The 24,057-nt window shown below is 34.4% G+C and overlaps 1 protein-coding gene across 1 annotated transcript in view; it reads right to left on the bottom strand.

Annotated features, from left to right (window-relative positions):
- The window catches only part of ROCK1 (Rho associated coiled-coil containing protein kinase 1), a 108,028-nt gene that overhangs the window by 71,540 nt on the left and 12,431 nt on the right, over positions 1-24,057 (bottom strand). Inside the window, exon 2 of the mRNA XM_006205119.3 lies at positions 12,352-12,433. Coding sequence (XP_006205181.1) covers positions 12,352-12,433 — 82 coding nt within the window. The remainder of the gene's footprint in view (positions 1-12,351; positions 12,434-24,057) is intronic.

Raw genomic sequence — 24,057 nt, 5'->3', positions numbered from 1 at the left:
CCACCTGTAAACTTATGTAAAGTGGCAGCCTCATTTTCCTTTTTTATTTTGTAAAGTAAATTCTGCTGTGATGAGATGGTCCGTTTTAAATTTTCTGCTTTTTCCTGACTGCTGCTTTCCTGTGAGTTGGGAATATTACGGTGAGTGCTTATTCTGGTAAGGTCGATGCACACTGTATTCTTTTAGCACAGCTATCGTGTCACTGAATAATAAGCACAATGCTTTGCCATCTAACTTGATGAAATAATCCACACTTCACTCTGCCTCAAAATAACAACATTCAAAGTTCACTTTTCTTCACCTTTTTGTTCTGACATGATGGACGTGCACTGGCAATGGAAAATAAATAAAATGCTGTGGTATGGCAGTACACGTGGAATGCTACTGAGCTGTAACTGAGTCACTGTGATTTATGGTGTGCTGAGCACTAGTGTGAAGCAATGACAATGCCACACGTGATTTCTGTCGCAACTATTCATCTCAGCCGTTGTAGCACAAAAATGGTCATAGACAGTACATAAAAGAATGAGTGTAGCTATGTCTCAATATAACTTTATTTACGGACACTGAAATTTGACTTCATATAATTTTCACATGTCATGAAATAGTCTTCTTTTGACTTTCTATAAATTACTTGATAACACAAAAACCATTCATAGCTCATAAGCCAACCAAAAATAGGTGGTAGGCACATGTGGCCTGTGGGCTGTAGTTTGCCAATTCCTGCTGAAACGGAAACCCAGCTCCCCGCTGTGGACCTGCTTCTCCTGCAGCTCCACAGTGCGGACCTTCACCCTCCCACAGGGGCCCTGGCCCTGAGAGTGGCACTGATGAACTCCACTGTCGTCTCTACCCCCACATCTTCGATTTTTATGTTTATTAGCTTATATCTCCCACTACCTCTCATTGTTGCTGTAATCTACTGACCCTTAGGCCATCACATCTCATTGCCAGACAATTTTTTAGTTTCTGGTTTACTGATCTTCTCTCCGATATTCTCCTGTTTTAATTCTTAAGAACTTTAATATATCCATAGATGCTACTTCTAATAACCTGACCTCTCAATACCTTTACCTTCTCTCTTCCAATGATACTGTCCTCCATCTTATCTCAGCCACTCATTTCCACGGCCACAGACTAGACCTCATCATTATCAGTAAGCATAACCCTCCCATAATTTCAATTTCAAATTCCACACTCGCTGTCTCTAAGCACTCCCTCAAATTTCCTGCTCACTCCCCCTGATATTTCAACTCCAACAATCTCCAATTCACTGATCCTATCCCATTTTTACTGTACCTCACTGCACTGACAGCCTCTCTTTCTCACTATCCAGCTTAAATTACATGATCAATCATTATAATCATGCATTTGCTTACACCTTCAATGCCTTGGTTCTTTTCTGCTTCTTTATATTTAGTTTGGCAAAAATCACAATCCTAGTTAAATCCAACTCTATAACTAACTCTATGTCAGCTCCCATGCAGTTAAGTATGTCTGGATAAATACATAAAATCGTATTGACTGACCCCACTTCAAACTCATAATCACAAACATAAAGCTTGTCCTTAATTCTGTTTGGCAATCATACATTTCTCTCATCTATTTGCCATCCCATTCTACTAGAGACCAGATTTCACATTGTCTTCTCTCTTCTCAAACCTCCCACAGCTCTCCCACTGATCCTCATTCACAACTAATGACCTTTTTGGCTACTGCCCTGAAACAATCAGAAGAAAACTGCCACAGACTTACCACTGCAATTATATCTGTTATGTTCACATTCAACTACTAGCATGTGCACTCATATATTAAGTCTCTTTACTTTTCATTATAGGATAATACTGCTATTTCACACCAATCCTTCCACCAGTGATGTCATCCTTTTTCACTAGTTCAAGGACATTGCTCTGGCAATTCTCCCATCTTTCTCGTGTACCATACCATTAAGCTTTTCCCCTTCTAACTGGAACCTATCATGCTATTCTCATTCCCATCTTAAACAAACAAATCTTTTGATGCCATTTCTCTCACCAACTACTATCCTATTATTCAACTCCACTATAGCAAAATCCCTCAAAAGTCATCGTCACCTCTAAATCTTTCCTCATATTTGCTATTAAATCCATCCTGGGTGAACTCTGGCCATTACGGTCCTACCAAAACTGCATGTCAAAAGTCACAGCTAACCACCACATTGCTAAATGCAACAAGCAATTCTCAGTCCTCATCTTGATGTCTCAGTAGCTTTTCACAGTTTGATCACTCTCTCCTGCTATACTTTCTACACTTGACTTCCAGGATACCACATTCTTAAAATACTCAGGGTATTTTTAATGTCAATGATTACTTTTCAGTTGCCTTTGCTGGTCCTCTTCTCTCAGATTTCTTATCTTAATAATGAAGCATCTCAAGGCTCAGTCTTTCACACTGTTTTCTTCTTTATTTACACTCATTTATTTAGTTGGCTCTAAAAAAGCACTGAAATGTCAACAACTCCCAGACTTTCATCTCAAGTTCAGAACTCTCTCTTAAGCTGTAGATTTATATATTCAATTGCTTACTTGTATCTACTTGGCTAACAGGTATCTCAAGTGTAATGTGTTCTCACCCAAAACCTCTACCTATGATTTCAACATTTCAGTTGATGGGCTAATTTTGCTTGGAGCAAAAACCTAGGGGCATTCCTGACTCCTTTCTTTTTTATCCTTATACTCTATATCCTATCTTTCAGGAAAATATGCTGGCTCTACCTTTGAAATATATCTGGAACCTGATAACTTTTCACCCTCTACAGTGCTACCATGCTGGACCAAGCCACCATCATCTCTTCCTTGGATTATTGCAATCGCTTCTTAACTGATTTCCTGCTGTCTGCCCCTGCTTCTCGGTAGTCTGTTCTTAACACTGGATGATATTCATAAAACACAAGTCAGTTCATGTCACTTCTCTAATGAAAACTCTAATGTCTTGCCATCTTACACAGAGCAGAAGTCAAAGACCTTACAATGGACTACAAGACTCTACATGACCTACCCTCCCTATTTCCTTCCTTCTCTGACATCATCCTACTATTCTCTCCCTTGCTTAATCCTCTCAGCCACAATGGCTTCCTTGCTGCTCCTCAAACACGCCAGGTACACTTCTCTCTTATTGTCTTTGCATGGCTGTTCCTCTGTAAGCCGTTCTCTTTCCTAAAACATCTGCATAGCTAACACTCCCAACTACTTCAACTCTTTTCTGAAATTACCACATTTTAGTGAGCCCTAGCCCAGTCACCCTAACTAAAACTGCAAAATTCTCAGAACTTCCAATCCTTCCTATAGTGTTTTCATTTTTTCCCATAGTAAATATTAACCTCTTTGTTATTTATAGAATTTGTTTAATACAAAATACTTGCAAAATTATAAATATGGTAAACCCTTACTACTTTTAAGACCAGTAAGCAGGACTGTGTAACCATCAGATCTTTTTAACAATATCTGATTGTCAATTGTGTTGAGCAAGGTGATAACTGGCAGAAAGCTAAGGTTGAGAAAAGTGAGGTATTACTACATAGCACAGTTAGCAAGGAATGAAATGGGCAAACTGAGTCACAAACACTGTATGTCCTGATAGGCCACTAACTAGCTAATCATCTCTAAATAATCACAAGTTAGCAAAAAGAGGCACTGCAGAAATGTTGAGAATTTATAGTTTCAGGGTTACGAAGAATTTTAAAAAGATTTCAAGCACATACAAACTCTTCAATCTAACTTTCTAGAAAGCAAATGGATGATTTTTAAGTCTTTAAAAAAAAATCACACTCTATACCCAATAATTTCTACTCCTAGGAATTTATCCTAAAGAAATTAGATATGATGTAGAACCAAGATTTCCAGTTTTTAAAAAATACAAAATTAAATAATTTCATATACAAACAATGGAGTATTAGGCAATATTTAAAATTGTATTGTTGAAGAATAATTACATAGAATGATGTTCAACATACGACGTTGAACAGAAAAAACTACATGTGGTATATGAACTCAATTTTATAAAAATACAAATATTTGTTGTATATATAGGCAGAAAAAGGCCAGAAGGAAATATACCAAAATAATACTTGCAGTTATCTCTAAGTATGAGATTATAAATTATTTTACTCTTCACATTTTTTATTTATTTCAAGTTTTCTGTATATAATGACTCTGTTGCTTTCAAATGAGATAAGGATACATTTTACGTAGCTTAAGATCCCAGATTATAAAATGCACCATCATTTTATGTACCACTCTAGATTGTAAGAGATTGCAATTGTTTAAAAAAATGTTTTTAAAAAATGTCAGAATCGGTGGGTGGCAGGATATAGCTCAGTGGTAAAGGCATGCACAAAGTCATGGGTTCAAGCCTAGTATCTCCATTAGCAACAACAACAACAAAGCCAGAATAGATAAAGTATGGCAATAAAAGCCAAACATAACACACTGTCCAATATTCTATTACTCTTTGCCTAAAAAATCCAGTACACCTTTCATACTTTTAGAGTAGTCAAGGCAGCCCTAACAAGCTCTGAAATTATCTAAAACTTGCCTGGAAAATTTACAATGTGAGATTCAATTCCATAAAAATCTGATTGTTTTAATGTAATAATGAGTAATAATAATAATATGTAATAATAATTATTATTATTCTATGCCCAAATGTTCAAATAGAATTCAAGCCCTTGGAAGATGTGCCATACATTACCATTATGTGCACCTGTGTGAGCATATGTGTGTCCACCCACCCACCCACACACAGAAATCCATTTTGGGAAACAGATTAGAAAAAAAACAAAACCAAATCCCAAACACCTCAACATAGCATAAAATGGCTTTTAGATCTTGTTACTCTGATTTTCCAATCTTTTATTTCTAGATATTCTCCCCAATAAAGCTCTAGCAATGCCCAGTTATTTGCAGTTTCCCACACAGCCATACTGTTTCATAGTTCCATTCCTCTGCAGATGTTGGTCACCAACCTAAAATGGTTAGTCTCACTTTATTTGAGCAGGTTACTATCAACAAGATCTCATCCTTTAACTATCTCCTCCCTCAACCATTCCTGATCCTCTCAATCTGATAGGCCACCGCCCTCCTCTAGGACACCACTATTTCTCTATTATTTCAACTGTCAATATGGCCTGGAATTGTCTACATAGTTATATTTCTTCTGTTAGACTGTATATTCCCATTTCTTTGAGGGCAGAGATAATACTTCATTCATGGATATGTCCTTGATGTATCTGTGCTCAATGATACTTACTGAAACATTAAAAACATTTAACGATACTATTTACAAATGGAGACAACCAATTACTTGCAGTTCTTATCTGTTCAGGAACAACAGAAAAGTCACATATATTTACTCCAAAATAATAAAAGTATATACTTAAAAATAAATCTTGGGTGTCTCAAAATGTTAAACACAGAATTACCATATGGCTCAAGAATTCTACTTTTAAGTATCTACCCAAGAGAAATGAAAACCTGTGTCCACACAAAAACTTGTACACAAATGTTCACAGCAACATTATTTATAATAGCCAGAAAGTAAAAACAATCTAAATGTGTACTGACTGATGGATGAATAAACAAAATGTGGCATATCCAAACCATGGAATATTATCTGGCAATTAAAAAGAAAATAAATGCCCAACACAGTGAACCCTGAAGAGATCATGCTAAGTCTAAAAAGCCAATCATAACGCATCACACATTGTATGATTCCATCTATAGGAAATATCCATATTGGAAAATCTATAAACACATAAAATAGATCAGTCATTGCCTGGGGCTGGGGAGCTTGGGGAGAACTGACTGTCAATGGATACAGGGTTTCTTTATGAGGTGACGAATGTTCAAAAAGTAACTGCGGTAATGACTGCACAACTATAAATGCACACAAAAAACAATGAGTTGTACACTTCAAATGGGTGAAACTTATAGTAAGTAAATCATCTCAATAAAGCTGTTTCCATAAAAATCAATCTTGGGCTTGTCAATCATTTTTACATACCACACCAAAAGCATAATCCATAACAAACAGATGATAAATTAGACTTGATCAAAATCAGAAACATTTGCTTTATGAGAGACAATATGTAGCCTTTTGAGTCTGCAGATGGAGTTTATTGATTCCTCTCCCTCTGAGTGTGGGCTGGACTAGTGACCAGATTCCAAAGTAAGGTATGGAGAGGAAAACCGGTAAGTTTCCAGGCAAAAAGACTGGCAGTCACTATTGTATAACAAGGGCTAAGGTTAACTTTACCATTGACAAATCATGATGATATCATATATCCCAGATACAATGTGATGAGAAGCACATTTCACCCCTGTGGTACCCATCCCCAAAACCAATAACCCCAGTCTAATTATAAGAAAACATCAGAGAAAACCAAACTGAGGAAGGTTCTACAAAATACCTGGTCAGTAATCTTCAAAACTGTCAAGGTCATAAAAAACAAGGAAAGCTTGAGAAACTCTCTCAGATTAAGAAGACTAAGGAGAAACGGCAACTAAATACAATGTGATATTCTAGATTGGATTCTGGAACCAAAAAAGGAGATAAGTGTAAAAACTACTATCTGAGTAAAGTATGTAGTTTAGAGTAATACACCATTTTAATTTCTTAGTTTTGTCAATGTGTCATGATTATATAAGATGTTGGTTAACACTAGGGAAAGCTGGGTGAAGGGCATACAGGAATCTCTGTACTATTTTTGCAACTTTTCCATGAGTTTATTCCAAAATGAATAATTTATTTAAAAAGTAAATAAAGAGGATATTTAACATTTCTTCTTGAAAATCTATCTGATTTAGTGGTATTTTATTTGTCATAACTTCAAACAAGATTTCGTAACATCCTAGATTATACTGTATAACATATTCAATTTTATGGCTCCATTAAAAAATCTGACTTTTATACCTCTTTCTGGCATAAAACTGCATTTTGAAAATATATATCAAAATGTAAACTGGATGAGAATTTTGACTTAGCAATTCCTGGAATTCACTCCAAAGAAAGAAAAAGCAAGTATAACAAATGTGTACAAAAAATGTTAATTACAGCCTCATTTATAACAGTAAAAAGCTGGAAGGAACCTAAGTGTCCACTATCAGAAACAGTTATTAAATTACGGTATATTCATCCAATAGAATATATGTACTCATTCTTTAAAATGTGTTACCCACACTTATTAACATAAAAAGATATTTTGCAACTTGCTTTTCACTGAACACTCTGTGGATAGCTGACAGAAATCTACTGATTTTGATTTGGGTTGTTCTAACTTTTTGCTCAAACTATGTATTTGCTATGATGAACATTCCTGTGTATTTGCAAATCTGTTTTTGCATGATACTTTTCTTTAAGTAAAAGTATTAGGTTACACTCATGAACATTATTAGTTTTAAAATTGCTGTCCAACTGCCCTCCAAAATGACTGCACTGATTTTCACTCTCACTTAATACTTATCAATCCTAGACATTATTCTTTTTTATCTTTCTCTTTCAGGTTGCAAGAGTGGGGATAGAGGAGGATGGTTCTTATGTTAACCCATATTTCCTGAAATAGTAATATTTCTTTAATTGTTAACTGCTCATTGGTCATTTGTATTTTTTCTCCTTTATAATACATATTCAATTACTTTGTCCTTTTTTTATTGTTTTTGTTTTTCTTATTGACTGGAAGGATCTCTTTATATACTGGGAATATATTTCTATTATATATGTTGTAATTTTTTCCAGTTTGTCAGTAATCTTTATTTATATATATATTTTGATATGGCAAAATCTGCAAATGTTTCCTTTACAGTTTCTAGCCCTGGTTATCTTGCATTTAAAAAAAGGTATTTCCTACTTGAAGAGTATAAACATATTATCTGTTATTTCATCTAGTACTTTATGTCTTTACATTGGTAAATGTTCTGAAATGGAGATTTAATTTCATTTTCTCCTCATTTATGGATATCCAATTGCCTCAATACAATTACTAAATAATCTACCTCTTTCCCAATGACCTAACTGCCATATTAAGTTTACATCAGACCTCCATATAATAATAAAAAGTATGCTTCTAGGCTCTCTATGATGATCTATTGGTCTTATACCCTTTAACAAAGTGCTATTTTTCTTACACTTCTATATCCATTCTGGGGGGAAAAAATCCCAAAATATTATGACTACAATCCTGCCCTCTTTTGCCAGAAATGGAGATACATTCACCACTCAAGTGCTAGAGTTATCTGACTATAAAAGTTATTTATAGACTTCATAAGCAAAGAAACACGCCAAAACCTACTACATTTCAAAACTTTCTGGCTGAATACGTCCCACATTAATGCAGACTCTTAAATATACCTTAGTATTTAGTTGTGGAGAAGGAAGCTTTTAATGCCACTACCAAGTGGTAGTTCTACAGTTTTTTAATCACTTGAAGAACTTGAAAATGGAGTTGTATATTAATAATACATGATCAGTATAATTCATTTATATTCTCTTCTTCTCAAGAAACTTACCCATTTTAAATGAAGAATTGATGATATACAAATTTTTCAGTTTTACAATTTTTGCTCCTTAGAATTCCTCAAAAACTGTAGATGTGTAACTACATCTAACTTTATATTCAAAGTACATGAAAACCATCTTTAATTTTACTACAGGTAATGTAGTACTCATTTTCAATATTACAGTACATGATTTTATAAATCTAATGAGACACTTAGGAGAAACTAGCCATAAATGTTAAAATAAGGGCTTTTATAAAAGTCATTAAAACTTCTGATGTTTCAGGGGAGGATACAGCTCAAGTTGTAAAGTGTGTGCTTAGCATGCACAAGGTCCTGGGTTCAATTCCCAGTACCTCCTCAATTAATCAATCAATCAAACAATAAAATACCCCCCAAATGAAAATTTTAAAATATATTTTAAAATACTTTTGATACTTTGTTCAAATTATTATTATACCTTAATATATATATATATATATATTTTTTTTTTTTAATGGAGGCACTGGGGATTGAACCCAGGACTTGTACATGCTAAGCATGCATTCTACGGCTGAGCTATACCCACTCCCTATCTTCATTTAAAATGAGAAAAAAGTTTACTTTTTCAGTTGAGTAGTATGTACCTTTTGTGTAATTCTACAAGGAACTAAGGCAAACACAATCAAGTTGTTTTTACTTCCTTAGATGTACAGATTCACTGATAATACTAGCAGAATCTGCTAAAGTAAAACCTGTTTCTCTGTTTTTTTAAATAAAAGATCACTGTGTATTGCTTTCAATCACCAACAAATAAATAGCCAATTTAATAACACTAACATTAATTATCATAATAATCATTTAATAAAAAGGTATCATGATTAAACAAATTTAAAAATTAAGAAAAAGACACATTTTATTTTTTGAAGAATGCCAGAGTAATAACATATCAAGGTTTCTAATGAGCATTACTGCCTGTTTATATACAAATAAATATCTATCTAATTAAACGTAATTCATGAAATATTGTTTTTGGAAGGAATTTAAATAACCACTAGAGAAAAGGTTAAACTTCATTAAAATATTGCTTTGGCTACTAATGATAATCACTTGGAAAAATAAACAAAAACTTCACATATATTTCTTTTATAGTGATGCATGTAATTTACCCTTTAATGCAGTAATTTAACACAATGATACAATGATTTACCCTTTTCAAGGATAGAACCTTTTGAAAGAACTATTTTCTACATCCCAACTGAAATTTTGTTCTTGTTGTGTGTGTGGTTGTTTGTTGTACCCATTATCAAGATGAAATTAACAGTTAACATTCTGCCCTATTTGCTTCTGGTCTTTTGTTTAAAATAAAATGTTAAATTACAAGCCTTGAACCTCAAGCTTTCCTCTTTCAAAGGTAACCACTAGCCTAGAATTATCTCTCAGAAACTTTCTCAGAATAGTGTTTTCTAAAAAGGTGCCAACCCATAAAAAACCATCACATCAAAAAACAAGGTACAAATCATGTATTAGGTGTAACCTGCCTAGATTTGGGGCTATAAACTAATTTAAAGTACTCAAATTTTTTCTCTTTCCCTGAACTTCAATTCCTTTACCTAAGTTTTTAAAAATGATGAGAATAATGAAAACAAAAAATTAGACAGTAAGTAATTCTTTTTTATCCAATCCACTAATCCAACAGCCCCAATCTGCCAGTTCAGTATCTTCTTCTGCCATCTGTCCTCCTTACCCCTTTCTGGTCATCATAAACCAAATTCAATTTATACCAAATCTAGGTTCCTCAAAGATACCATACTTTGGGTGGCTTAACAAATGCTGTTCCTTTGTTGCCTGAACTATTCTTCCTCAACTGAGAAATCTAGCCCATCCTTTATCAACTCAAATATTTCTTTCTGAAGCCTTTCTTTACTCTTTCAAGATCTGTGTATCATTACTTTCTCAACAAGCTTCCATTATTACAAAGGTATACATAAGTTACTACTTCTGTAGTTCTCCCCACAAGATGGTAAGATGGGCAGTTTTTAAGAAAAAAACATTATCTGCAGTGACTGGACATTCAAAAAATATTTCAAGAATAAATGGTCTCATGTAGTGAACTTATCATTTTCTCACATATACTGTCCCCATAACCCTAAATGGGGAAGGACTAAAGGGAAGAAGTCACTCTTGTTGCCTTAAGAACTCTTCACAAGTCTTGGCTCATCACAGGCTTTGGCCTAACACAATTTTTATAGATTTATATTACGTTTTTGCATTTATTCCTGAATATGTATTCACATTTGATACAGTCACTCATGTCCTTTCCAATCTGGGCTGCGAACTCCCTGTGGAATAACCCTGGTTCCTTTGGCTGCAGCATTCTTATATTTACCCCTTTTTGAAATTTCATCCTTCACTGGAATCACTATTAATAGGATTTATCTTTTTAATAAATTTGATTAAATTTCCTAAGCTTGGAGCACATGACTGACTGCCTAGAATTTCTTTCCTTCGTTTATATATAAAGTCTTAGGCAGTGGTTCTCAACTGGGGGCAACGTCTGACAAAGCCTCGAGATATTTTTGGTTGTCACAATTGGGGAAGGAGGAAGAGTATGCTACTGGCATCTGGAAGCCAAAGGCCAGGGATACTGCTAAACATCCTACAACAGAAAGGACAGTCACCCACAACAAAAAGTCATCTGACTCACACTGTCAACAGTGCTACTGTTGACAAACTTTGATCTTAAGTGAACTGAATGCTTTGTCTCAAGGTCTCTGTCACATCCCAAACACTAGCCAATTTAGCATTTTTGGTCACAATTAAACTCAGAATAGCAATTATTCTCATTAACTTCTCAATAACAAATTATTGGCAAAGCAAATACAAATATTATTAACTGTTCCGTATGCTTTAAAAACTGGAGAGCTGCTACATCATCCCTACCAATAATTACTATGCCACTTTGCAGTCTGCATTAGGAGAGCTATAGTATGCTACCATAAAATACCGTTTCTGGTTTATTTTTTTAATCCAAATGAACGCTCTATACACATTTTTACTTTCAGGTTCATGGATTTTCTTCATACATACAATGATCCTCCTCCATTACCTTCTTTAAGACTGGTAAGATACGTTTATCTTATCATCTTTGTTGAAAATCAACTGATTATAAGTATGGGTCTATTTCTGGTCTCTATTCTGTTCCATTTATCTATTTGTTTATTCTTTCATTAACTTTACACTGCCTTGATCTTGAAATCCAATAATGTTAGTCCTTCAACTTTGTTCTTAAGTTTCCAAAATTGTTTTGGCTGTTCTAGATCGTCACATTGCCATTTTTAGAATCTCTTTAATCAAATTTTTAAATGATAATATCTAATATCAAAATCCAAAAAAAAAGGTGTTTATTAAAAAAAAGTCTGTAAAAGTAAAATTTAACCCAACTTTCATGGAGAAAATTCTCATATCTCAGTAGAAGGAGGGCTTTACAATTCATGTAATTGATTCTTACCTTGCAGGTATTAAAATGTAACAGCTAATTCACTTATTTAAAAAAAGAGGATAAATACATTACTGAAATTCAATGTACATGTATGTGTTTTACTTAACATACTTATTCTAGCCATTTACTTTTCATTACCTTCTCTGCAAAATATTTTATAGATTCTCCTGGTAGACACCCAAACTGACAAAATTTCTTTCCCATTTTCTACTCATTTGATGTAGATGTTATTGATGAAATAATCAAAGAGTAGACAGAAAGAAAAAAAGAAGGGCTTGAATTATGTAAGTCAAGTTTTCATTATATATAGTCTGCCATTAACCTCCATGAAAAATTACTTACATCTGCTTAAAAAGTTGTCAATATTTTTGTTTTTTCTTAAGGCAGGGAAATCCAAATCATATACCAAAGCATCCAATCCATCCTAAACAAATAAACAAACAAACAAAGTTAGTTTTGGGGATCACACTATGAACACTTTCCTTTTTCAATGAGAAAAGAATAAAACAAATGCTTTAACACTTAATCTGTTCCTTTTCATACATCTTGTATTCATTTAACACCTTCTACAGGGTTACATGAGTACAGGGAGAAGAGAAAATTTATTTCTAGAAAATTTGCTTCTATTTCATATACAGAGTTTTCACCTTCTAACTCTCCCAGGCAAAGGAGCAGTAAAATCACCACAAATTGGCTACAAGTGACTTCAACTCACTTCCTTTTATTTCAGTTTTCACTTCCCCTTAACTACTGCATTTATTTACTTCACAGTCATCAAAAACAAGCAGCCTATATTTTTAACTACAAATATTTTATAAGGTAATAGCTAAATATTAGTTCCTAAAATGTGAAGTTTAATATAAGACAAATTCTGCATTTAGATAAATTTTTATGGTTTGTATGTTTTTTTATAAATATATCAGGTTTTTATAAGAGTTCTCTTTCTTTCCCTGAAGCACTTTCTAGGGCAATCATTAGTAAAAGACAAACATGGGCTTTCACTTTTACTTTTAAGGGGATATTTAAATATTATCTAAGAAAGGGCAGGGCAGTGTAAATGTGTACCAATCAGTGCTGAAGTGGGAATGCATCTATTCAGATTACATCCTGTCACGTAGGAGGAGCAGAAAGAACATTCAGATAATCCCAAGTAATCCTCATTTTATTTTGCTGGGGAAATTTAGTTTGCTACAACAAAGCCCAAGAATGAAAAACAGAAGCAGCAAAGAAAAACACACCTACTGGAGACCCTATATAGTCATGTTCATAAAAAGGCTGAAGGAGAGACTAAAGCCAGAGGATACACAGGCTTTATACTTTGTGTTAAGCCACGGGTGTGAATAATTCAGCTATTTTAGAATACTTTAAATATTTCCCTAGGAAACCAAAAAGTCCAGTCAAATTTTAATAGGCTTTAAAACATATTACTGCATAAGCTGGAAACTGACCATGGAGAAAATGACTAGTTAACACCAATATTGTTGACTGCTTGAAGAGATCAACCCACCCTATTACTGGCTTTTCAGAATTCAGAGGTTTGAACAGACCTGAAAAAAAAAAAGGCAAAAAACTCCTCCACCAGAGCAAATTCTATTCTTAGTCTTAAAGAGCCATTTGAAAATTTCTCTTAATTATTTTTACAGAAAAGAGTTGAGAACCTTTACTTGGTCTATTCTAAATTGAAAACCAAACCATATATATTTGAATTCACTATTTTCTAGGGAAAAGTAAATTAAATATGAATTCATTTTTTAAAAAAACCTATGACTAGACTTTAAGTTCTTCAAGACAGAAATCACAGTTAAGATCTCATTTTTTTCCCCACAGCACCTTGCAGAATGTCCTGAACAAGTGGGCATAAAATGTACATTAAACCAATGATTTTTATGCTCCACAGCAAAAGCATTATATCACTCAAGAAATAATACTTTTCTTAGATTAGATACTAAAATTTCAGTGCACCATGTCACTTCAAATAATTTTACAGATTACTGCAAATAATATTAGCTACACAAGAAAAATTTTTAGGCAGGATTTTGATAAAGTTGTCAGGGAAATGCAAGTAGGCATAATGCAATAATATCGATATATTATTATATTTTATAATAACTATTATTTTAAGAGCTCCTAGTAAATATCTACTTCCAAAGACACTTTGCAGTCTTAAAAGGTTCAAACATCTAAATTTTAACATCTTAAACTGTTTTCTAATCAGAAACATTAAAAAGGGAGATATGTATATTAAATTTTACTCACATGCTCTCTCTTCAGTAAATATACTGAAAACAACTGCCTCCAGCCTTACTCCAAATAAGCTTTTTAAAAATTACTAAATGTTAGGCAGAATCAAGAAAATACCTTGTTCAACCACCCAGTTCATAGCCAAGGCAAGCAACAATCAGAAATATTAACTAACTTGTCCAATGCCTCACAGCTAGCTAGTAAGAGGTGTTACAATCAAAATACTAACTCTCAGTCTAGGAGTTATACAAATAAACATACCTATAATAAAAACATGATTTAGAAATCCTAAACCTCTTTAAAATGAAGTTAGGAACTAAGAAGAATAAACATATATATTTAAATCCAAGATGTACTGTTCAAAAATTAATAGAAAATCACAAGTCATTCGTTCTTCTAATTACAACCAGAAAGTACACTGGTTAGGACTCAGACCTACTGTTCTGGCTCAAAGTACTGTTGTCTCTAATACACCACCACTCCCTTTTCTGCACGACCTTCCCCAAACTACCTGTTAAAACCAACAGTTCCCCTTGTAATAGAGTTACTTTTTACTTTAATCTTCACAGCTAGACTTCAGCTAAGCCCCAGAACTCAGCACCACGTTTTACTTACAGCATGGCAGATGCTGTTGGCTCTCCAACCAACAGTTATTTCCCCCTTCTACCTTTACTTAACTCGCCCTCAATTTTTTTCAGGACATCCACTCTCCTCCATGAGACTATGAGGCTTCCAAAGAGGGAGAGACCTTCCCCAGGTCCAGGAGGTCACTTCTGATTAGTCTAATTGAGGCCAAACATGGAGGCCTATTACTCTTGCCAATGTTCAGCTTAAATACATGCACATGCACATGGTAATAAGCTGGCACATGAAACATGAGGGAAAACCTACACACAGGTTTCTGGGAAAAGTTTCTTCTCTCTTGTAAGAGATCATGTAAGACACAGTCTCTCCTTTCATGAGGAATTGTCGTAGCTGTATGTGACACCTTAAACAACCGAAGCCTCAAGGAAGTTGGCAGGGGACAAAGCCAAACACACACAGACAACAGAGCCAAAGGATGTTAGAAAGCTGGGTCTCTAATGATGTTTGCTGAACCACTGAATTAATCTACACTGGAGCCTGTTCTTCCCATGCTTTCTTGAGATAAACTTTCCTTATGGTTTAAATGAATGATCTATCTCTTGTGAGTAAAAGCATTCTTACTAAACTACACAGTAAGAGTTCAATAAATGCTGCTGAATTTTAATAGCATTAACCAATGCATCAGCTATAGGACTTGCTGCATTGAAAGAAAGAGACCTGGCTATTCAAATAGTGAGGCCAGGGGCAAGATGGGGCTGACAACAAGTGTCACTCTTTGATAAATGTTTGTATAACTGGACAGCACTACAGGAGAATGATTTTTGAGTTATATTCATCATAAAATGAATTACAGATGGGTCAAAAGAATTCAACCATGAAAAATAAAGCAAAAACACCGTGAAGAAAAAAACAGTATATTTACATGTTACAGTTGAGGGCAAGTCATATAACCTTTTTGGGTCTCAGTTTTCTCTTTTGTAAAATGGGGATAACTACAACTCAGAATGGATTTGTGAGAGTTAAACAAGCAAAGTACATCAAGTGTTTGGCCCTTAGACAGTCCTACTTCCCACTCTTTCCTTTATTTCTCTAGCTGACATTTGAAAGTTCTACAAGTTAGTATCACTATTGATAGAAATGACATTAAGAGAAAATAGACATTTTAGTCATGTTGTCATAAAACCTTAAGAGTAAATCTTAGGTCATGATGTTAAACCATTCCCAGCATAGTAATCCCATATACGATTTAATAAAAAAAAATTTTTTTTTAACAAAAGGCATCTGACTTTTGCTTGATCACAGAATTCAATTGTGCACATCTTAATAGAAAGTCAGCTGCCTCCACTAATTGTATTTGGTCACTAGATGTTTGGACCTATCACTGTACACTTTTACAGAAGCCAGAAACAGTGTATGGCTTTTCAGTATCATCTATAAGCAAAGATTATATGCCTTTTATCACAGAAACAAAATGGGCAAGAAGGTATTCTTCTAGCATAATCTAAGGCATATACCAACAGAGAAAAGGGAGTCAAGACACTGGGGCTGGGAAGGGGTACTCGGGCTTCCACTATGAAGCTGTGGAGAAGCTACACAAGGTAAAGAATGTCTATATCCAACCATAATTAAATTCTTTGCTACTTGCAGCTAAACAATGATAGCAGACTAGTTATAGCGGTGTATTCTGAAAAAAGCTAGACACATTTGAGAAGTACTTTCACATAAACACACAAAGGCAAGTGTAATTAACAACAAGTATAACATTTTAAAAGAATCTCTAAAGAAAGGACATTTCACATTTCTTAAGAATCACTGGTATTAGGAGGGGGAAAAGCACCGGTTGTGTTATCTCACAACAGTGCGTAAGCAAAGGAGAAGCAGAAGAAAATCTTTCAACTGAACACTGCTGCAAACTTTAGTCTGTGCATAGTTTTGAATTACAAAAGTAAGAATCTCGTGTAACATGTCATTTAGAATTAGATCTGTTAGGAATAATACATCTGTTATAAGGTATGAGACTATAATGGCACTAGGAAAGAAAAATACATGGAGTATAAAAACATTCATTTTTAAGCAAAATTTCAAAATCTAAATGGTTACTTTTCTAAACCTAGACATTCTTTTTTGACAAACTACCAAAAAATCCATTGAAACTATGGCAGTAAAACCAAGGCTTCTAAAAACCAAACTGCTTCTAAAATAGGTTGACTTTTTTTTTTTTGACTGCTGTCAAACTTTTGATGACAGAGGATGTACCACTTAAAATATTTTGGGTACATGTAAATCTCTCCACTAAGTAAAAAGATAAGGAACTTCTCAGAATTAAGCACTGATATGAAAATGAAAACAGAATTTCCTCAGGAAATTTTAACAACTTCTGATGTTAAATACAATGAAAATCTGTTTAACCAGTGTGGCATTACTATATACATGCCAACGCCCCCTAGGACAATTATAGTACAAAAAATTAATTACTCCAAATATTTAGCAAAACATACAATGGCCCTTCCCCATCAGTCTCAAACTATACCCTTCCAGCCTCGTTTTCTCTACATGCATGTATCAGGCTTGAGCCACAGTGTGTACGCCATCCCCCACACAGACCATGCTCACTCTGTCCCACTGCCTTTGCACCTCCTCTTTCTCCAGTTGGAATGTGAATATCACTTGTATTCAAACTGCCTCAAATGTCATTTACTTTGTGCTGCCTTCCCCAGCATTCTAAGAAGATGTTAATAAACACCTCCTATGTGCTTCCTATTACAGGAATTATTGTATTTGTTATGTTATAATTATTTATGTATATATAAATCTTCCTCCTCCTCTGTAGAAAAACAAAAAGAGTAATAATAATAATAATAATAATAATAATAATAATAATAAATACTTCCTTTTCCTGGGAGTCTTCTGGTATAAGTAAATAATACAGGATCTTCAGTATTATAAGTAGATACTACACAGAGAAAACACTGTTTAACCCACTGAAGCTTCATACAGGAGATGGAATTTGAGTTGATCCTTAAAGAACAGAACTTACAAAGAATAAGCTGGAGGTGGGGCAAGGCAATCTAGAGAGAAGAAAGGCAAGAAGAATTTAAGGAATGAAAATAGAATGCTCTCGTCCCATAAGGGTGAGGAGATGCAGAAGACAACGCTTGAAGATGGGTTACAGGATGTGTATTAAGGTGGAACAAACCATGCTAAGAATTTCAGTATTTATCTTATGATGTCCATTTGGAACCATAGGAATTTTGGGGGGAAGGCGAGTAACATGACTAGTTTTTATTTTATGGAAGTATGACAATGATAAAGATGATGAATTAGAACAGAAAGAAACAGGTGGAAAAGGGAGCAATTAGGCTACAAGAAGAGACAAATCTGAACCAAGCTGGGGCAACAGGAATGGAACATTAGAAGCAAAAGAACCTGGTGAATGACTGAAAGAGGAATAGGAAGGATTAAGAATGGTTATATAATTAGAAGAATTACACAGTTTCTAGATTAGGTGAGTACATAGTGACTTCATTAGCCAAGGCAGAGAACACAGTTTGAGGAGAAAAGATAAATATTTTAGATATATTGAATTTGAGGTCCCTGTAGAAAACCATTTTACGGATAACTAGATGTCAGTTGAATATATGAGTTTAACAGAGAGACTGGACTGTGATACAGATTTGGAAGTCATGAGAATACACTTAAATCCATGACAACGGATGCAATTACCCAACGAGTATAAACACAGGGAAAATGGAAAAAGTGAATAATTGCATCCTGGAAACGTTAACATCTGAGGGGTAAGCAGCAAAAATGAGCAGTCAGAGTAGGGAAGCTGAAGACATAACAGCATCATGAAAGCTGAGATAACTCTAAAAGGAAGTTAAAAGCAGAGCAAAATGCCACAGAGAGGTCAAATAGAACGAAAAATGCAAAAGAAGCCAAATAATTTATAGTTAAAATACCACTGATGATGGCTGTGAACAACGCAATGCCACTGAACTGTACACTTAGAAATAATTAAAACGGTAAGTTACATGTTATGTATGCTTTGCCACAATTTTTTTTAAGTCACTATTGGACATCAGCAAAATGGTGGACTAGGAAGCTCCAAACCCTCTTTCTCTACAGAAACATTAAAAAAAAAAAAAAAACCCACCCTAGAAGCTCTCTGAACCAATTTTCTAAGAGCTCAGGAAAACAAAGGTTTTGAGCAACCAAAACAATGTCCGATCAAGTAAAAGCTGTATTCAAATGGCAGGAAAGTTTTGTGACATGTTTACTACTGTTGCTCCACCCTCTCCCAGAGCGGGGGCAGTCTTGGTCTTGAGCAGGTGGCGGACTGGTTCCTACCTCCCCCACCTTGAACTCAAGGGAGCAGAGTAAGATCAGACACGTTAACTCTTGGGCATGTCTCTCCTAACCTGACTGGGGGATGCCTCAAGGACCCCATCTCTGGCTTGTATGATTCAGAACACAGGCAGACAAAGTAGTGGGGGCTATAGATGACCATAAACTCACAGTCACCTGAGGCAAGAGATTATGGTAGAGATGTGCAACAGACTCTAGGCCTAGAGGAGAGGCTGGCGTGAGGTCCTTCAAGAAATAACTGAAAAAGGGTCACTATCAACCTTAAACAGAATGCTTCTCAGAGTGGAAAGGGCATAAACCAGATTATAGTCACTAGAAAAGTTAATGGAAAAGAACAACCGAAATAATGGCCAAAAGAAATGAAGATTAGAAGTCTGCAAGACTTTAAACTTAAACCTTTAGATAGAAGAGACATATTTTTATAGAAGATAAATGACAAAGCGAGGTTCCAAAAACTGTAAGAGAGTACAGAATTAAGATACAAAGCTGAGACACCAACCTTATAAAATAGAAAAATACTTCTATGTAAATGGTACCCTGTTAAAAGGATACGGCGTCATATTCCAATCTAGGACACTTAATAGTCACATGATCTTGAGCAAGTTATCTAGCCCTCCACAGCCTCAATGTTCTCACCTGTAAAATAAGGGTAATGGCAGTAACGACCACATACAGCCATTGATAGACACTGATACACCCTAATAAGTCATAGCAACATATTCATGGATAATTTCAAAGAGAATTTTCCTCTATCACTTTAACAGTTTTAGGAATGAGTGAACACAAGTTAGACGTTCTGCTGGCATGAATAACTGAAAAAGTTCAAACAGTTCAATTTTGTTTTGGGGGAGTTTGTTTTTTAAATTATTCTTTCAAGTGTCTGATTTGTTTCTTTGGGGAAAAATAAAACATGCCATATGTTTAGTTAGTAGTAGTATAAGAACATAAAAAAGAAAAAAGAAAAAAAAACCCAGCTCACTGTTATCTTCTTAGAGTTCCTATACAAATTTCCATAAGATCAGACGTTGATCATGGGGGGGAGGAAAAAGAATGAACAGAGACTCAGAGATCTGTGAAATTATAACAAAAGATTTAACCCTTGTATCACTGGAGGTCTAGCAGAAAAGAAAGATAATGAGACTACGAAGGATTAAAATAAATGAAGGCTAAAAATTTCCTAAATTTGGCAAAAGACGTAAACCTATAGATTAAGGAAACAGGACATACCCAAAGAAATCCGAACTAAAAAGCAACAACAAAAAAACAAAAACAATAAACTATCAAGTAGAATTCTATATCCAGAAAAAAAAAAAGATAGTCTCACATGACAGAAAACCAGCAGATTTGTTACAAGCAGACCTATCCTAAAACAATGGTTAAAGGAAATTGTTTATTTTAATTAAAGTCTATTGATGTACAATATTAAAAGAAATTCTTCAAATAGAAAGTGATAAAAGACAAAATTCTGGGGTATCAGGAAGAATGAATGAGAAAGTAAAAACATTGGAAAATGCAATATATTTTCATTTTCTTGAAAGTTGAAGCAAAAACTTTAATATTACCTGATTGTTTCTCACTGTATGTAAGGAGATGTTAAAGATGAACGTATTATAAACTAGGAGGGTGACGGAACATAAGCAGATAAGACTTCTACCCTTCACTCAGACTAGTAAAATGTCAACACCAATCAAATGAGATGTTATGTATGTCTAATTCAATACCTAGAGGAATCAATAAAAAAGCTATACAAAGAAATACACACAAAAGCACTACAGATAAAGAAATCTGTTTTCCCCATTTGGTTGGAAGGATATGATGAAACTTACTTTTAAATTTTAATTCTGAAACATAAGAGTACATCATAAGCTGCCCAGGATAAAACCAGTGGCATCTACCACTGTGATGCAAATGTTTTGGTCCCAAGGGACTTTTTCAAAAGCTCTGGGGGTCAAAGAAAGGTTGTAGAAGCACATGCCTATCAAAGCTCTCAGACTTCTGATTGGAAAGGCATTCTTTCTTCTGAAGCCTTCTCCAGCTTGCGTAAGCAGCTCAGAAAGCAGAGTGATGATCACCTCATTTTATGAAGACCCCTGAGCCAAGAATGACTCAAGCCTGAAGAGGCTTCCACTTTCCACCGCAGTGATGTCCAGTCCCCCCATTCACACTCCAACACACAAACACACACACAGGCAATGATAGGCGTTAGTTACTCTGAGAAGGGATATGGGCCTGGAATGGAAAGAGGTCTTAGTTGCAAAATTGGGGCTTGAAAATTTCCAGTTATAAGATGAGTAAGTCCTGGGGACATCATGTGCAGCACAGTGACTACAGTTAATGATACTGTAGTGTGTATTTGAAAGTTGCTGCGAATAAATCTTACAAGTTCTCTTCTTGTGTAATTCACTACATGAACAAGCTAAAGAAGAAAAATCACATGGTATCAACAGATGCAGAAAAAAAACTATTTTATAAAATCCAACACCCATTCATGAAAAAAACTCTCAGAAAACTAGGAATAGACCTGAAGTTCCTCAACTTATAAAGAACATCTACAAGAAAACCCCTAAAACTGACATCATACTTCATAGTAAAAGACTATGATATCCCTCAAAAACCAAGAACAAGGCAAGGATGTCCTCTCTCACCACTCTTATTAAATATAGCACTGGAACTCACAGCCAGCTTATAAAAGTAAGGAAAATAAAAGGCATGCAGATCAGAAAAGAAGAAATAAAACTGCCCATATTTACAGGTGATATGATTGTCTATGCAGAAAACCACAAGGAAGCTACAGAACAAAAACAAACAAAAAAAACACCTAGAACTAATAAGTGAGTTCCACAAGGTCATAAAATCAACATGCAAAATAATATGTATTTCTGTATTTTAGCAATGAACATGAAGAAACCAAAATTGAAATGCAATGCCATTTACATTTACTCAAATAAAAAAGGAATATTTAGGTATAAACCTAACAAAACATGCACAGGACTTACACTGAAAACTACAAAACACTGATGAAGGAAATTTAAAAAGATCTAAGTAAATAGATATATGATGGTCATGGATTGGAAAACTCAACATAGTGAAGATGTTCATTCTCCCCAAATTGACATATAGGTTTAACACAATTGCTATCAAATCCCAGCAAGAGTTTTTGCAGATATAGGCAAGATTTTTCTAAAAATTTGTATGAAAAAGCAAAGGAACTATAAAAGCTAAAACAATTTTGAAAGAATAATGTGGAGGAATAATCGCTACTCAAGTTTAAGACTTACACAGGTACAATAATCAAGACAGTATACTATTCATGGAAAGACAGACATAATCAAGATGGTGTGCTGTTCATGGAAGGACAGACATACAGTACTCCCTCAGTATCTGTGGAGGATTGGTTCTAGGACCCCTTCAAATACCAAAATTCACAGATGCTCAAGCCCCTTAAATAAAATGGCATGGTATTTGAATATTTGGTACACAGATCCTCCTGTATACTTTAAATAATCTCTAGATTACTTATAATACTTAATATAACATCTTTTATAAAAATTAACTAAACTGAATCACTGATTTAAATGTTACAAAGTTTTTACAAAAATAACAGTAAAATCTTGAGATCTACAACTTGGTAAAAACTTCTGAGACATAATACAAAAAGTATAATCCATTAAAAAACATTTGATAAATTAGACTTGGTCAAAAATAAGAACTTTGGCTAGGCAAAAGATCCAGGTAAGAGAATGAGAAGACAAGCCAAATGTTGGGGGAAATTTTTGTAAACCACACATACTAGAATACTTGAAGAACTCTCAAAACTCAGTAATAAAAAACAACCTGATTAAAAAATGGGCAAAAACACTCAGTAAGATCTTCTCCCTACTATTACATATCTCACCTTCCCCACTCCATTCTTTACCTATCACCATAATTTTCAATTTAAATATTTTTCACTTAGCGCATTCTGTGTACAAAGCACTTCCCTCGGTGCTGTGGAAACACTTCTCTTTGTGGCATGCTATCTACAATTTTGGTGCTCTTTCCACTACAGACTAAGCATCACAAAGCCTGCCACTCACTGACTATATGCTATTAGGCAATTCATTTATCTTTTCTAAGGTTTAATTTCACTAATAATGTGGGAATAATATCTGCATCACCCAGCCCACAGGACTGTTGTAAAGATTAAATAATGAACGTGCAAAGTCTTATAAAAATAAACATTATTGACTTTTAGTCTCTCATCTACAATTCAGAGATATTGGAGGATGGGGGGAACCCATCTACATCTTTATACATATTTTTAATAGTTTCTAAATATATTATCCCCCTAGAATAGATACAGCTTATATTTAAATAAATTACCAATTACACCATATCTCTTAACCTCAGCCATTCTTGGCTTTCATCATAGAAACTAACAAAAAAAGACATTTTCTAGTAATTCAACAACAAATACTTACTGAAAACTTAAAATATGCCAGGCACTGCTCCAGGAACTAGTGATACATCAGTGAACAAAACAATCAGATACCTACTCTCATGGAGCTTACATGTTAAGCACCAATATCTCAGTATATAATAGCTCAGAAACCTAAGAGCTTTTTAAGCAGTTAAAATGTGTGTTCATTTAGGAAAAAATTTTAATCTCATAGGAATAGTAAATTTCCAATCTCTTTTGAATTTGTAAAAAAAAATTTATTTAATATAATAAAACTATTTTTTCATAGCTTGTTTACATTTAAATAATTTCTTCAAGTATCTAAGAAAATAGCAGGTCTCTTCCTTCTAGCAGCAAAGGAACAAGGTACTAGGGAGTTACAATGATGGTTGAGGGTAACACTATTTGGATTCTTTATC

Source organism: Vicugna pacos, chromosome 24, assembly GCF_048564905.1.
Source record: "Vicugna pacos chromosome 24, VicPac4, whole genome shotgun sequence".
In the NCBI taxonomy this organism is placed as follows: domain Eukaryota; kingdom Metazoa; phylum Chordata; class Mammalia; order Artiodactyla; family Camelidae; genus Vicugna; species Vicugna pacos.
Note: the sequence above shows the minus strand (reverse complement) of the source record. Positions and strands in the feature narration are given on the sequence as shown.